The 15,404-nt window shown below is 38.6% G+C and overlaps 1 protein-coding gene across 3 annotated transcripts in view; it reads left to right on the top strand.

Annotated features, from left to right (window-relative positions):
- The window catches only part of nsd1a (nuclear receptor binding SET domain protein 1a), a 104,627-nt gene that overhangs the window by 25,103 nt on the left and 64,120 nt on the right, over window positions 1–15,404 (top strand). For all 3 annotated transcript variants that reach the window (XR_012389995.1, XM_073922282.1, XM_678798.10), the window contains exons 10-15: window positions 1,055–1,103; window positions 6,814–6,950; window positions 7,040–7,174; window positions 11,168–11,291; window positions 13,029–13,229; window positions 15,163–15,342. Coding sequence is in view for 2 of the 3 variants with exons in the window: in XM_073922282.1 (XP_073778383.1) it covers window positions 1,055–1,103; window positions 6,814–6,950; window positions 7,040–7,174; window positions 11,168–11,291; window positions 13,029–13,229; window positions 15,163–15,342 (826 nt within the window). In the remaining variant the exon portion in view is untranslated. The remainder of the gene's footprint in view (window positions 1–1,054; window positions 1,104–6,813; window positions 6,951–7,039; window positions 7,175–11,167; window positions 11,292–13,028; window positions 13,230–15,162; window positions 15,343–15,404) is intronic.

Genomic DNA, 15,404 nt, shown 5'->3' on the forward strand with positions numbered 1-15,404 from the left:
TCTAAGCTACATTCATTTTAACAAAATTAATTTATTTTAGTTTTAAACAGAAGATGCACTCTAGGCTAGTTTTTAACGGTAGGTGGCTTTCTAGGCCTGTTTTTAACAGTAGATGGTTTTTTAACAGTAGATGGCGCACTAGTCTACTTTTTAATTGTAGATGACACTCTAGGCCAGGGGTTCTCAACTGGTTTGGCCATGGGACCCACATTTTTACATGGTCATCAAGCCGCGACCCAAATTTTTAGAAACTATAATACAATTTTAGGAATTATAATTAATTTGTATTTATTTGTTAACATACACAAGTAGTGACAGATACATCATAAGAAATTTCCCAAGACTTACAATAAACAATATTTTATTGCTGTCTTTTAACAAAATGGATCAAATTATAGAAATATTACAAAGTAAACACAACAAATACAGTTAATAATAAACTTAATAAAACAAGTTTTCTGGTTTCTAAATGTTGTTTTAATTTAGAAGGTTTCATGCTCTCTTATGAGAGCACCTCACTACATATCACACTGAGGCTTTGTCTTTTTTGTCGTCAATATATATATTCATACTTTACATATTCGGGGTCATACTTGCGATTCGGCAAATTTGTTGCAACAATTAAATGAAATTTCACATGTCAAACGGTAGGGTTGTCGCGCACGCATTACTAAATAAAAGTCCGGTATAAGCAAAATAAGTACAAATTTTTATTTTTGTTGTTTTTTTTTGACCACACACTCCGTGACCCACTGAAAATGTTCCTGCGACCCACTTTTGGATCGCGACCCACCAGTTGAGAAACACTGCTCAAGGCTACATTTATAACCAGTAACAAAAAATCTCCAAATTGACACAGAATTGATTCTGTGCACCAAATTTACAGCATATTTTTTACTACAGCTTTAGTAATAAATAAAGTGAGTTGTTAAAAATATCATTAAACTATTAGGAAATACCACTGTTATTAAAACAAAGCAATTAAGCTAATCATTGCTAAGCAATGCTAAATAATAGTTAAGCAATGTTCCTGTTGTTGTTGTGGTTTTTTCAGAAACAGGAAGAGGCTGGACCTCCACCATCAAGCCCATGTGCTGTATCAGGTTTGTTTTCTCATATTTAACTCTTGTTATTTTATTCTGACTTGGATTTGTTAAGTTGTACACACAAAATCGCTTAAACAATGTAAAAATAAGGCTTTGTTATACAAGCTTTTAAGATGCAATTTAGTCAATCCAATCACCAATAATAAACACTTTATGAGATATTTGTTAGAAAGTGCACCAAAACAACGTTTCCATATTTGTATTTTATATTCTACATCACACATTATGATTTAGTGTGGGACAAAATAAGTGGTGCCTAAGTTTTATAACCACTTTACATAAATGATTCACCGCCATATTTTTTTCCAAAACAGTTGCAATAATGTTCATTTCTGTTGTCACAATTTATTGTAACTAAATAAATGCATCATTTAATGCTTAATAATAGTTGGTAAGGTAGTGGTTAGGTTTAGATATTGTTAGGATTAGCATTGTAGAATAAGATCATGCAGAATATGTGCTTTATAAGTGAAGAGTTCAGATGCAAAACCAACTAAATCTATCTGGCCGCTTTTTTTTTCCTCATTTTCTATCAGGCTCCTCTGATAAGGTTCAGCAGTTTCATTTTATAGGTAATGAAAAGGTTATTAGCGAGTAAATTAAACAGCTTTTTTTCATAAATGTCACTTTAGACAATTGTTTGGTTTTTAACAAGGTAGATTTTCTTTTGTGTCAAAACTAGGATTATAACGGTATGAATTTTTTACGGTATGATAATCGTCTAAAACAATACCACGGTTTGACGGTTTCGCGGTATACGGTATGTTACAAATGTTACAAAATAATAGAACAGAAGCAAATTTGACTTTTTCCAAATAATATATTTTCAGTTACTATAAACAACACCACTTACAATGAACAAATAAAAAAATAAGAAAATAATAAATAATGTGTCAAAGTCCAAATAAAGTCCAAATAAACATGGTGCAAATCCTCAGTAAAAAATAGATAAATAGTAAATATTTACTATACTATAAATAGTTACATAACGAAACTAGATTCAATATGGAACATCCTTAGGTTTTATGTGCCAGCATGGATATGGTTGTCTGTGGATATGGATTTGGATATGGTTGTCTGCAATGCAGATAAACAGCTGCATCTTCATTTGCGTCTTTTGAAAACAGCAAGAGCAGCAGTTCGTCTTTGCTGTGTCACTGTTTTGTCATGTTTCTGTGCTGCTGTGCATGCAAAAGTACTTAGTATGAGAATTATTTCATGCAAAACTTTTTTTTTGGCGTTTTATTTAGCCGCGCATAAATGTATGCCTATCTCTCATTCCGTGTTGTTCAAAAAGCTTGGTCCACAAACAAAAGCGAAACCTATGCTTATTGGTTGTGATATAGCGAGTTTGAACCAATCTGGGCATGGAGGAGGGACAATGCATCAATTTATCATGTCTGGTTTGTCCGGAGACACAGTGACGAGCGTTTCTTTGTCAAATCAGCGTTGTCAAATGTTGATGACGTAACCGCACTGATTCCGGAGCCTCTGTTATGTGATACAGCACTGGAAAGCTGAGATTCTCTTCTTTATGCCAATCTTTGAATTGTAAGAATCGGATCAGCGGATCAAAAGTTATTAAACATTTAAGAGCAATACTTATTTTTAGCCGCGGGCGGCTGTCTCGGTCTTTAAGGGTTAAAACCGTTGATATGCAATTGTTCATGGTATGATAATCGTGCACGTTCAAATCGTGGTAGACCATCATACCGGTATATTGTTACAACCCTAGTCAAAACCAAATAAATCCACTTCTGCTTTTTATGGAAAACATCTAAATCCTCCAAGACAGTGTAATTAGTTAAAAAATCACTACAGATGCAATTAGAAATTATTTAATCAAACATTAAACTCATTACACAAACCACCTAAAAATACATAAATCTGTCAAGTAAGTGGCGGTTCATTCCGCTGTGGCAACCTCTGATGAACCAGGGACAAAGCAGAAGGAAAATGAATGAATGAAATCTGTCAAGTAAGCGCAATAATCAATAACATTAAAAACTGACATTAATTAAATCTGAACAATCTGTTGTCATTTCTGATATTTAGGATTTAGATTTAATATAAGTAGAGCGATGTAAACATTGCAAACTAAATGCAGTGTAAAAACATTGTGATCAATATCTGTGCATTGAGCATTAATATTAAAAGCTTATCAGATATGTAGGTATTATAAAGTAATATAAATAATTATAGTTTTATATATTATTTTTATCTTTTAAAAAATAGCTTAAATTGGCAAATAAAACACAAGGTTGGCCTACTGCGCAAAAAGGGATGCCTCTCAGGCAATTTTAGAAGCTGTCGTTCATTCATTCTCACCATACTTAAAGGGCCATGAAACCCCCTCGTTTCAGCAGTGTGTTTTCACACCTCTACTTTGGAAAAAGTCAGAAAAGTGGGCGTGTCCAGCTCTGTTTAGGGGGGAGTGTCGGAGGAAGAAAAGAGGCTTGGTGTGGGAGTGTCTATTTGGGCGCGCTGAATTTCAGAGTCAAAACACACACCCACAGCGGACAATGTGACTGTGTTTACATGGACATCTGTAGTCGAATTATTTGCCAAATTATTAAATGGTGGACTTTAACTGCAGTTTGGCTCTTTCATTCAGGGAATTCATTCACGTCCCTCCCGACCAACGAGATATTTGATTCGAGGAGCTGCTCTAAGCGTGTATTTTTCATGCAATGTTTGATACCGCACGGCGAATGAGAGAAAAAAAACTCAGCATTTCCCAGAAACTCAGATGCACACAGCAGGTAGTGTCAGAAAGCCGCGTGTGTTATTCCGGTCACAAAATCCAACACGAGGTTATAGTTTGGTTGTAGTGCTAACTTGTTTACACTCGGTGCAATAGTTTGTTTGATACGAATAAAGTACGAACTGAATAAACAAAGAGCACTGGTCGCTCACTTACCAAATCTGTAGAGACAGGACAATCACCAGCAACTAGAGCCGCGTCTTTATTAAGAGAAGACTACAAGCGAATCCGGATCTCAGCGTTTGCAGATGAGAACAGCTCTCAGGTGAACAATAATCCTCCTTAGACACGTAAGTTATTGTTGTCGAACGTCGCGTACACTGTTAATCCACACGTGACTCCAGCTGAGCTCTCACAGAGAGAAAATGAAAACAAAGCTTAACTGCAGCAAACTATAAAAGCAACACTTCACGCTTGTTTTGCCAACACAACGTGGCGTCTCTGTCGTCTAAACACTGTGACAGTAATGAATATTAATGAAGTTGCACAATAGAGCGCGCTGATTGGTTTGAACCAAGCCTTACTCATGCATTAATGCAGCACACTGTAAGACGTAATAAGACACACTCTGACACAAGACGTCCAGTCTGCACGCTGGAATACACGCTAATATATCATGGCCGTGACGCAGCTTCAAAAATTAGTTTCAAACCGGAAGTATGAAATAACGCAAAAACAACCAATTTACACGTTTTAGTGAAATATATGTGTCCTAATAGTGTTTTTAGCAGTGTGGGACACGTATACGACTGTCAACAGCTCAAAAAATGTGCTTTGGTGTTTTGTGACCCTTTAAGTTCTTAAATTAACATGAAGGATAAAAATCAGCATTTTAGCTTAGTCTTTCGTGAAATTGGAGTTACTGTTTAATCTAGCTATAGTAAATCAGACTCATTCATAGCGTCACTGAGCAAAAACACGTTATGAATGCATGCTACACTTCCGACTGCACATTGTGTTTTCTTTCGCTTATAATGCACAGAGTTTTGAGGTAAGGAACATTTGCTATTCACTGACAGTGGGACAGGCTCATCCAGTTCATCAAACTCTGACTTTTAACATCGGAAGCGGAGTAAAACATCTCCTCATAAAGCCGGCTTATCAGTGCGCTGCTACATTGAAAACATGATTAGATTCGTGTCTTCTGATTGGTTCTCGGGATATAATAATAATAATAATAATAATAATAATTCCTTACATTTATATAGCGCTTTTCTGAGCACTCAAAGTGCTTTACACAATGGGGGAAATCTCCTTATCCACCACCAGTGTGCAGCATCCACCTGGATGACGCGACGGCAGCCATTTTGCGCCAGACCGCACACCACACACCAGCTGATTGGTGAAGAGGAGACAGTGATGCAGCCAATTGAATATGGGGATGGTTAGGAGGCCATGATGGACAAAGGCCAGTGGGCAGATTTGGCCAGGATGCCGGGGTTAAACCCCTGCTCTTTTCGAAGGACATCCTGGGATTTTTAACGACCACAGAGAGTCGGAACCTCGGTTTAACGTCTCATCCGAAAGACGGCGCTCACTGAGCAGTATAGCGTCCCCATCACTATACTGGGGCATTAGGACCCACACAGACCGCAGGTTGGGCGCCCCCTGCTGGCCTCACTAACACCACTTCCAGCAGCAACCTAGCTTTCCCATGTGGTCTCCCATCCAGGTACTGACCGGGCGCAGCCCTGCTTAGCTTCAGTGGGTGACCATGTGAGAGTTGCAGAGAGCTAGCTGCTGGCAGCGGCTTTTGCTGTCAAAGGCAGGTGGCGTTTAGAGGCTTTTGCCAACAAACTGTTATTTCTGAATGAGCGGACCCTGGGATTTGGATGATTTGAAGCAAAACTATTTGTTGATGGTGTTGTACATGCCTAAAGCATTCACTCAATGTCATTATCATATCATTATCGGATGTAGAGTTTAGCGGCTTTTGCATCTGAACTCTTCAAGTATAAATATCTTAATATATATCTTAATAATCAATTAAGATTATATCTTAATCAATATCTCAATAATAAGCATGCAGCTAATAAGAATCTTGTCAGTCTAGGATTTTGTTAAAATTAATTATTGAATTATTTTTTTCTTAATGTTTGCGGCGCTATTTGTGCCATTTAATGTCTTTTTAAAAATGCACACAGATAAACCTTATTACATGCTTGGCTCTTGAAAAGCTCACATATATAATAGGGAAAAAAATCCTCTGAATTTTGTGATATCTGGGAGGTGTTTTTGAACTTTGTAAAAAACTGATATATTGAAGAAGCTTCGGAGGATTGAAATTGTGGAATGTTAATTGGTGCTTGATTAGAATTATTTTTTATTTTTATTTATTTATTATTAGCATTATTTTATTATTATTATTAATATTATTATTATTTATTAATTAATTTACTATACAATTATTTTTATAATTTTTTTTAAAATAAGGATTATTATTAAATCAGTTTTTTTCCCCTAAGCCTGTCTAGGGTAAGTTTTCGGTATTGATGTTTGAATTATTGTAAAATCTTGAAAAAACTCAAAGACATGTTATACAACAAAAATGCACATAGATAAACAGATCTTAATTATGCACTTTTTTATTTTTACTCAGCAAAAATTGTTCTTTTTAATTTTATATAGATGCAGCACAGAAAAAAAGAGAATCTTTTTTTATCTCTTTTTTCACCCATATGATGCGTACAGCATCATATTTGATATTCAAATGTGAAAAAGTTTCTGCATTTGCATGCCTTCTTTCAAAAATTTATTATACAGATTATTGAGCGATTTATATTTATGTGCATTATATGTAAATAGTCAGATACACTATTGTAAAAATATAATTAATTTACGTAAAAATAACAAATGCATTAAATTAGGAACCGATTAGGTTGGTAATAGTAAGAATTGATCCCTTAATTCAAGCGTTACTGTTTCTGTTTACCTCATTTACAGCACAAAGTGAGGGTGAACTACGAACGTCTTCCCCGATCCAGCCGGATGTTCCCAGTGTGAGTCAGATCCCGGTTGAAGGAGAGCAGAGCAGTCCATCCAAACCTCAGATGAACAACGAAGACTCGCTGATCTCTGAGGTCTTTATTCACCTGCTGTTATTATCAAGTGCTGCAGAGAGACACTTACAATGTGTGTTATAATTACTTTTTGTGTTTGATTGTTTTAGGGTTTTGGTGCAGGACTCAATGACAGTGCGTTTTCCAGCAGAGATTCATTATCTGGTGATTTGTCTGGACTCTCGACCAATAAAAGATCAGTGGAGAGAGGCGGAGGGGCATCGCTGAAGGAGAATGTCTGCCAGGTAAAATGACTACATAAAGTAAATGTTGGAAGAAGAACATTAAAACCATTTTGAGAGACAAAATAATTTCTGTAGAACACTGGTATAAGATGTAAAATAAGTCTCTGATGTCCCTAGTGTGTGTCTTTGTGTGGTATTTTGAGTTGAAACTTCACACACACACACACACACACACACACACACACACAAGGGTCAGTTTCAGAGTAACTCTCTGAAACTGACCCTTTAGGCTTTAAAGGATCACGAAACACCAAAACACATTTTTTGAGCTGTTGACAGTCGTATATGTGTCCCACACTGCTAAAAACACTATTACGACACCTATATTTCACTAAAAAGTGTAAATTGGTTGTTTTTTGCGTTATCTCGAGCAAATTCGTACTTCCGGTTTGAAACAAATTTTTGAAGCTGCGTCACGGCCATGAGATAATAGCGTGTATTCCAGCGTGCAGACTGGACGTCTGTACCAAGGCGTCCCGTATTGCGTCTCTGAGTGCATTGCATTCATTCATGAGTAAGGCTTGGTTCAAACCAATCAGCGCTCTCTATTATGAATGTGCTGCAACTTCATTAATATGCATGCTAGCTTTCTTAGACTGTACCTGAAACAGTGTTCAGACGGCAGAGAGACGACACACGTCGTGTTGCCAAAAGTTGTGGGAAAAGAATAAGAATTGTTTGGAGATACGGGTCGCCAGTGTTGCTTTCATAATGTGAAAGGTTTTGTTTTCATTTTCTCTCTATGAGACGCTGCTAGACTCACGCGTGGATCCGTAGACACGGCGCGCGGCAGAAATGCGTTTGTTTGGAACATTTTTTTACTCGAGAGCATTTCTCATCAATGGTGAGATCCGGATTTGCTGCTCGTCTCCTTTAAAAAAGACGCAGCTCCAGTATGTGTTGATTGTCCTGTTTACAGATGCAGTAAGTGTGTGATCAGCGCACTTTCTTTGTTCATTTCGATGGCAAAGTTATAGTTGGTATGGTCAGCTGTACTCTTTCAGTGTTTACAGACAGACCTTAGTCAAAATGATTTCTAAGTTACTTAGTTTACAGTACATTGATATCACTACAATATTGAAAGTTGTAAATGCTGCTCTCTGAGTGTAAACACGTGAACACTGTAAGCAAACAATTGCCGACCGTCGTGTTGAATTTTCGCTGCATTTTGTGACAGGATAGTCTACACACACACGGCTTTCTGACCTCCTGAGTGTATCTGAGTTACAGAGAAATGCAGAGGCTTTTTTCTTTTATACGACGTGCGGTATCAAACATCCCACCTTCATTAAAAAAACTCTCTCCCCTGCGTGTGTGTTTGTTTGTACTCGGTCAGAAGTGCGTGCCCAAATGGCAACTCCCATTTTTGTTCAAACCCTGTCCATTTTCCCTCCCCCAACACTCCCACCCAAACAAAGCTAGGCACACCCACTTTCCTGACTTTTTCCAAAGTAGAGGTGTGAAAACATCCTGCTGAAACGGGGGGGTTTCATGGCCCTTTAATCCTAATTTTTGTGACTGTTGCTTTAAATTCAAATGAGTTTGTGATGTTTTCAAAAGGGGGCAGAGCTGCAAATACCTGTGTGTCAGCATAGTGGCCGATTCAATAACAAGACTAACGTCCTATGTTAATGAGGGAGAGATGGTCACTATTGGGCGGGGCTTTCCCCATTTGATGACACATACAGAGGGAGAATGTCTATCAAAGTGTTTCTGTAGACTGTTTATATCAAGTGTGATTAGGGCTGGGTGATAAAATTGATATCGCTATTTATTGACCGAACACCATTGTCAATATCGATAATAAAAAAGATTCGATATGTAGTTTCGGTATAAAGGCTATAGTTTTATTTAAATGTGGCTGCTGAGCGCGCGCCTTGGAAGAAATGCCAATACGCTTTGGGTGTTTGTCATTTTCAGTGGAGGCACTCGACTTGCACGACGCACATATGGGAGCAACGTGCACATGTTGTGCAAGCAGCGTGCATGTGAACCACGCGCATTTTCCAGGTGCACCTACTAAAAACACATCTAGACTTTTCCGAATGTCCCGAGCGCACCGCAATTCAGCGCACCAATCTGCTTCACACTTTGTATGGAATATACACATTTCAGTAATAACAGTCGACTAATTACCTCAGACAAACACAGCGCACCCAAACACTGCAGTGCTTTTTACTTTTCTCCATAAACTTGTATCAGAGCTGCAGCAATGATTTGTTCGTTTATCATCCTGTGAGAGAACAGTCACCAAGCTATGAGAGACGCCATAGAAATTGATGAATGAAAGCATGCGCTCTAGGCTTGGGCGGTATCTAAATTTTGATACCGTCAAACCTCCTCCCTATTTTACCACGGTATCCGGTATTACCGTGCATAATAAAAAAATAAGATGTAAGGCTCAGACAGCGTCACTAAACTGTTGGCTTGTGCCTAAATCATTCAGTCACTGAATACCGTATATGCAACCTAAGTTTTGAGGTCACCTGTTTGTCTTGTTCGTATTTGAGATCTGCGTGGGACACACACACACAGAGCGCGAGAGAGACGCACGGCACCACTTTCTCTCTCTCTCTCTCTCTCACGCACGCACACACACACAGAGCGAGAGATGAGTCTCCTCATTCTTTACTTTCACTTTCACTCTCTTTCGTAGATAAGAAAACATGTTGTACGCACAGACATCCTTTAGCCTATACGTAATTAATTTAGTTTGTTAAACGCAAAGATTTGTTTCAAAACTATTTCTATATTCAGTTCTAAGCAAACTAATAAAATTAATAATTTAATAAAAAACAAATATAAATATGGATATAATAAATAATACTGCTAATAATGATAACATTATTAATTTTTGTAATATTTCAATATTTTAATTGTTTTTCATTTGTAAAGATATTTGCGTATTGCTGTACATCCTGAATGTATTAAGCAATAACGCGCTCTGAGTTGCATTATAAACCCGCTTCGATCTGGTCTTTTGAACAGTCTATTTAATTTCCTCAAAATAGCAACGCGCCCCCTTTTTTAGACCAGAGCGCCTATGGGCGCACATATGAGTGCAAATGCATCTGCTATTTAAACAGCGTGGGGCAAAACGGTTCTTGCGCTGAACTGAAACTAACAAACAACAACTGTGTCGCGCCTTGCGCCGTGTGTATGATAGGGCCCTTTATATCTGCCTTGAACACAGCAGTTTTTTTTTCTCACTGTTTTTTTAATGCATTAATAACACATACACACATATTTTTGAACATGTTTTGACTACCAGTAAGACATAATTTTTTTTTTGCTCATTTTGGACAGTTAAAAAAGGGTTTTGGATATTTCATATGCAGCAAAACAGTTGCAGGATGACACTGTATGTCTGTAACAAAATATAAAACAGAGCTAAATGTGCTGTCCACGTATGTGGCCACTAAGCCCTAGGAGGTTAAATAAATTCATTGTAAGTGGTTACATTTTCTTAAAAAAAATAAGTATGTTAAATTATATGACTATAGTTAAAAGCAAATAATGCACAGCTTTAATAATATAATACTGATGTAAATTATTATACCATTGGTATGCAGTTTATTATATTCTCAATATTGGCTAGATGTGAACATGGTGGCATTTCTGTTCAGGGATTTCACATGGATGCATGAAATGCAGGGCTAACATACCTAACCACGCCCTTCCAGCTGTCAGTTTTGATAACAAACAGAAACAGCGAGCAGGAGGAGTCTGTTAGGTTGTAATACCTCTCCCCAAACCCTTTTCCAGATTTTTATGAATGAACGCCAACTTTACTACATCCAAACAGCTCACAGTAGAAGAAAACAAGCCACGCCCACTGTTTTCTCATTCAATATTCTTTTTCTCTACAAACCGAATCACATTACGAACGAAAAAAGCAGGCACAGCTTCCGGTTCATGTGGCTTTTAACCTCTCTATTGTGAAAAAGACACTGTGTATTGTGTGTATTAGATTGTGAGTGTGTTTGTCTGTAGGTGTGTGAGAAGACCGGAGAGCTGCTGCTGTGTGAGGGTCAGTGCTGTGGAGCTTTTCATCTGCAGTGCATCGGCCTCACAGAGACTCCTAAAGGACGCTTCATCTGCCAGGAGTGTAAGATGGGTAAGAAACCTGCAAACCAGCAGCTAGGATTGTCATCCATCCTCAGCTTGTGCCAAAAAACGTGGTGATGCTTATGCTTTTTTTTTAAGTTTCAGTTCAGCTTCCTTTATTTTTGTCATTTAGAACATCACAGTAGATGTAACGCAGAATGAAATTACTTTACATCGACATTCAGTAAGAAAATAAAAAAAACCTAATATATCATTAATTCGTTTTCTTTCGACTTAGTCCCTTATTTATCATGGGTCACCACAGCGGAATGAACCGCCAACTATTCCAGCATATGTTTTATGTAGCGAATGCCCTTCCAACCGCAACCCAGTACTGGGAAACACCCATACACTCTTACATTCACACACACTCATACACGACGGCCAATCTAGTTCATCCAATTCACCTATAGCGCATGTGTTTGGACTGTGGGGGAAACTAAAGCACCCGGAGGAAACCCACGCCAACATGGGGAGAACATGCAAACTCCACACAGAAATGCCAACTGACCCAGCTGGGACTCGAACCAGCAACCTTCTTGCTGTAAGGCCACTGTGGTAACCGCACTGAGCCACTGTGCCTCCCAGCATGCTTGTTAACATTAGTTACAGGTTCATAGGGTCATGGAAAACCTAAAAAAAGCCTTGGAATTTTGACATGGCATGGAAAGTCAAGGAAAACTGATATGTGTATACTTAAATATAGGTTAGTTGTCTTTAATTAATTTCTGTCCTTGGCCTATTACATACTCTCACATTATTAGTGCAGTGTATGCATTATCTAAATACATTTTACATAGATATAAATATAAATTGGTTGTCACAGTGGCACAACCGCCTCACAGCAACAAGTTCGCTGGTTCGAGCCTCACCTGGGTCATTTGGCACTTCTGTGTGGAGTTTGCATGTTCTCCCAGTGATCGTGTGGGTTTCCTTCGGGTGCTCCGGTTTCCCCCACAGTCCAAACACATGCGCTATAGGTGAATCGTGTTAAGCTAAATTGTCCATAGTGTATGTGTGTGAATAAATGTGTATGGATGTTTCCCAGTGATGGGTTGCAGCTGGAAGGGCATCCGCTGTGTAAAACATAAGCTGGAAAAGTTGGCGGTTCATTCCGCTGCGGCAACCCCTGATTATTAAAGAAACTATGCTGAAAAGAAAATGAATGATTTATCAATATAATATAAAACTAAATAGATTGTTGCGTGTTTTACGATATGCTGTAGTAAATATTAATATTGTTTTTTACCACGACATTGCATGAAGCATTAGGTCATGAATATTTACTTGAAAGTCTTGGAAAAATCATGGAATTTTAGTAATTAAAAAGTGTATGAACTCTGTAGTTAATGCATCATGACTTAACATGAGTTAACTTTCATTGACAAACATGAACAAATACTGTAATAAATGTATTGTTCATTGTTTGTTCATGTTAGTAATACATTAACTAATACAATCTTATTATAAAATGTGAATAGTTTATTTTTCTCCATGACTGGTTGGAACAATCTCTGGCTCAGCCTGATGCTGCTGTAGCCACACCCCTAACTCTTGCTATTGGTTGAGCTGGAAAGTGACTGACAGCTTACAGCTTATGCTCTCAATGTTTCAATGCTGCATAAGAGGATCAATGTTTGCTCTAATGGGGGAAATAAACTCAAAAAAGATATATCAGTCACCCACAAAATGTATTTTGACATTAATTAAAAACAAAATGAACTTCTTTTCCCTTTCATTCCTCTAGGTGTGCACACATGTTTTGTGTGTAAAAAGCCTGACAAGGAGGTCAGGCGGTGTATGATCCCTGTGTGTGGGAAGTTTTATCACATGGATTGCATATTAAAATATTCCCCCACCGTCGCACAGAATCGCGGCTTCCGCTGCTCCATCCACGTCTGTCTGTCCTGCTACATCACAAACCCCAACAACCCCGGCATCTCCAAAGGTGAGTGGCATTCAGACGTTGCATAAAACTGCTGTTTTATGGAGCCTTTTCACAAGACTGTTATGATGTGTTTAACGGTCATCGGCATCTTAAATACTTAAAGGACACCTATGGTGCAAAATCTACTTTTCAAGCTGTTTGGACAGACATGTGTGTAGGTAAAGTGTATAGACCGTCATATTGGGGTGATATAAACCTTCCCTTTTTTTAATTTAACAACATAAAAACAGTGGACCAATTAGAGCGGTTTTTAGAGCAACCGCAACTTGACGTAGGAGTGCGGTCCCCCCGCCCACTGATATTGATTGACAGGTGCGCATTACCACATCCTCAGTTTGTTTTTTCACGTCTGCCATTTTCAGCATGTGAGTCAAAGCGATGTCACCAAAGAAACACCCTTGCTCTATTGTTGGATTTTTGTCACATTTTCAAAGCTTTTTCACAAAATATGCATCGAAATAAGATCTGTGACCAAACATCATTCCATTAGCTGAAGCACTGAGAAAGCTATGGCCAAATAAGGACGCAAAATCACCCCAGAGTCAATGAAAACATCCCCTACAGCACACAAGGGTTAAATAACAGTACTGTTACAAGCTGCAAATAACACCATATGACCTGCTCTTTAAAGGGTCACGAAACACCAAAGCACATTTTTTGAGCTGTTGACAGTCGTATATGTGTCCTACACTGCTAAAAACATTATTAGGACATCTATATTTCACTAAAAAGTGTAAATTGGTTGTTTTTGCGTTATTTCAAGCAAATTCGTTCTTCCGGTTTGAAATGAATTTTTGAAGCTGCGTCACGGTCATGAGATAATAGCGTGTATTCCAGCGTGCAGACTGGACGTCTGTGCCAGAGTGTGTCTTATTACGTCTCACAGTGTGCTGCATTAATGCATGAGTAAGGCTTGGTTCAAACCAATCAGCGCGCTCTATTGCGCAACTTCATTAATATTCATTACTGTCAGAGTGTAGATGGCAAAGACGCCACGTTTTGTTGGCAAAACAAGCGTGAAGTGTTGCTTTTATAGTTTGCTGCAGTTAAGTTTTGTTTTCATTTTCTCTCTGTGAGAGCTCAGCTGGAGTCACGCGTGGATTAACAGTGTACGCGACGCTCGACAACAATAACTTACGTGTCTAAGGAGGATTATTGTTCACCTGAGAGCTGTTCTCATCTGCAAACGCTGAGACTCGGATTCGCTTGTAGTCTCCTCTTAATAAAGATGCGGCTCTAGTTGCTGGTGATTGTCCTGTCTCTACAGATTTGGTAAGTGGGCGACCAGTGCTCTTTGTTTATTCAGTTCGTATTTTATTCGTATCAAACAAACTATTGCACCGAGTGTAAACAAGTTAGCACTAACAGTTACAACCAAACTATAACCTCGTGTTGGATTTTGTGACCGGAATAACACACGCGGCTTTCTGACGCTACCTGCTGTGTGCATCTAAGTTTCCGGGAAATGCTGAGGTTTTTTTTCTCTCATTCGCCGTGCGGTATCAAACATTGCATGAAAAATACACGCTTAGAGCAGCTCCTCGAATCAAATATCTCGTTTGTTGGGAGGGACATTAATGAATTCTCTGAATGAAAGAGCCAAACTGCAGTTAAAGTCCACCATTTAATAATTTGGCAAATAATTCGACTACAGATGTCCATGTAAACACAGTCACATTGTCCGCTGTGGGTGTGTGTTTTGACTCTGAAATTCAGCGTGCCCAAATAGACACTCCCACACCAAGCCGCTTTTCTTCCTCCGACACTCCCCCCTAAACAGAGCTGGACACGCCCACTTTTCTGATTTTTTCCAAAGTAGAGGTGTGAAAACACACGGCTGAAACGAGGGGGTTTCATGGCCCTTTAAAACACACTGATATGCACGAACACAGTTTCTAACCATCAGTTGATTTTTCTGTCTGAAATCCCACAGGCCGCTTGACCCGCTGCGTGCGCTGCCCTGTGGCCTACCATGCCAATGACTACTGTATGGCAGCGGGCAGCGTTCCTTTAGCCAATAACAGCTTTCTCTGCCCGAACCACTTCACACCACGCAAAGGCTGCAAAAACCACGAACACATCAACGTCAGCTGGTGCTTTGTGTGTTCTGAAGGTACGAGTCCAGTCTACATTATTATCTTTATCATTTGTGATACTTGGTAAGTTGTCTTTTTT

Source organism: Danio rerio, chromosome 14 (genome assembly GCF_049306965.1).
Source record: "Danio rerio strain Tuebingen ecotype United States chromosome 14, GRCz12tu, whole genome shotgun sequence".
NCBI lineage: Eukaryota > Metazoa > Chordata > Actinopteri > Cypriniformes > Danionidae > Danio > Danio rerio.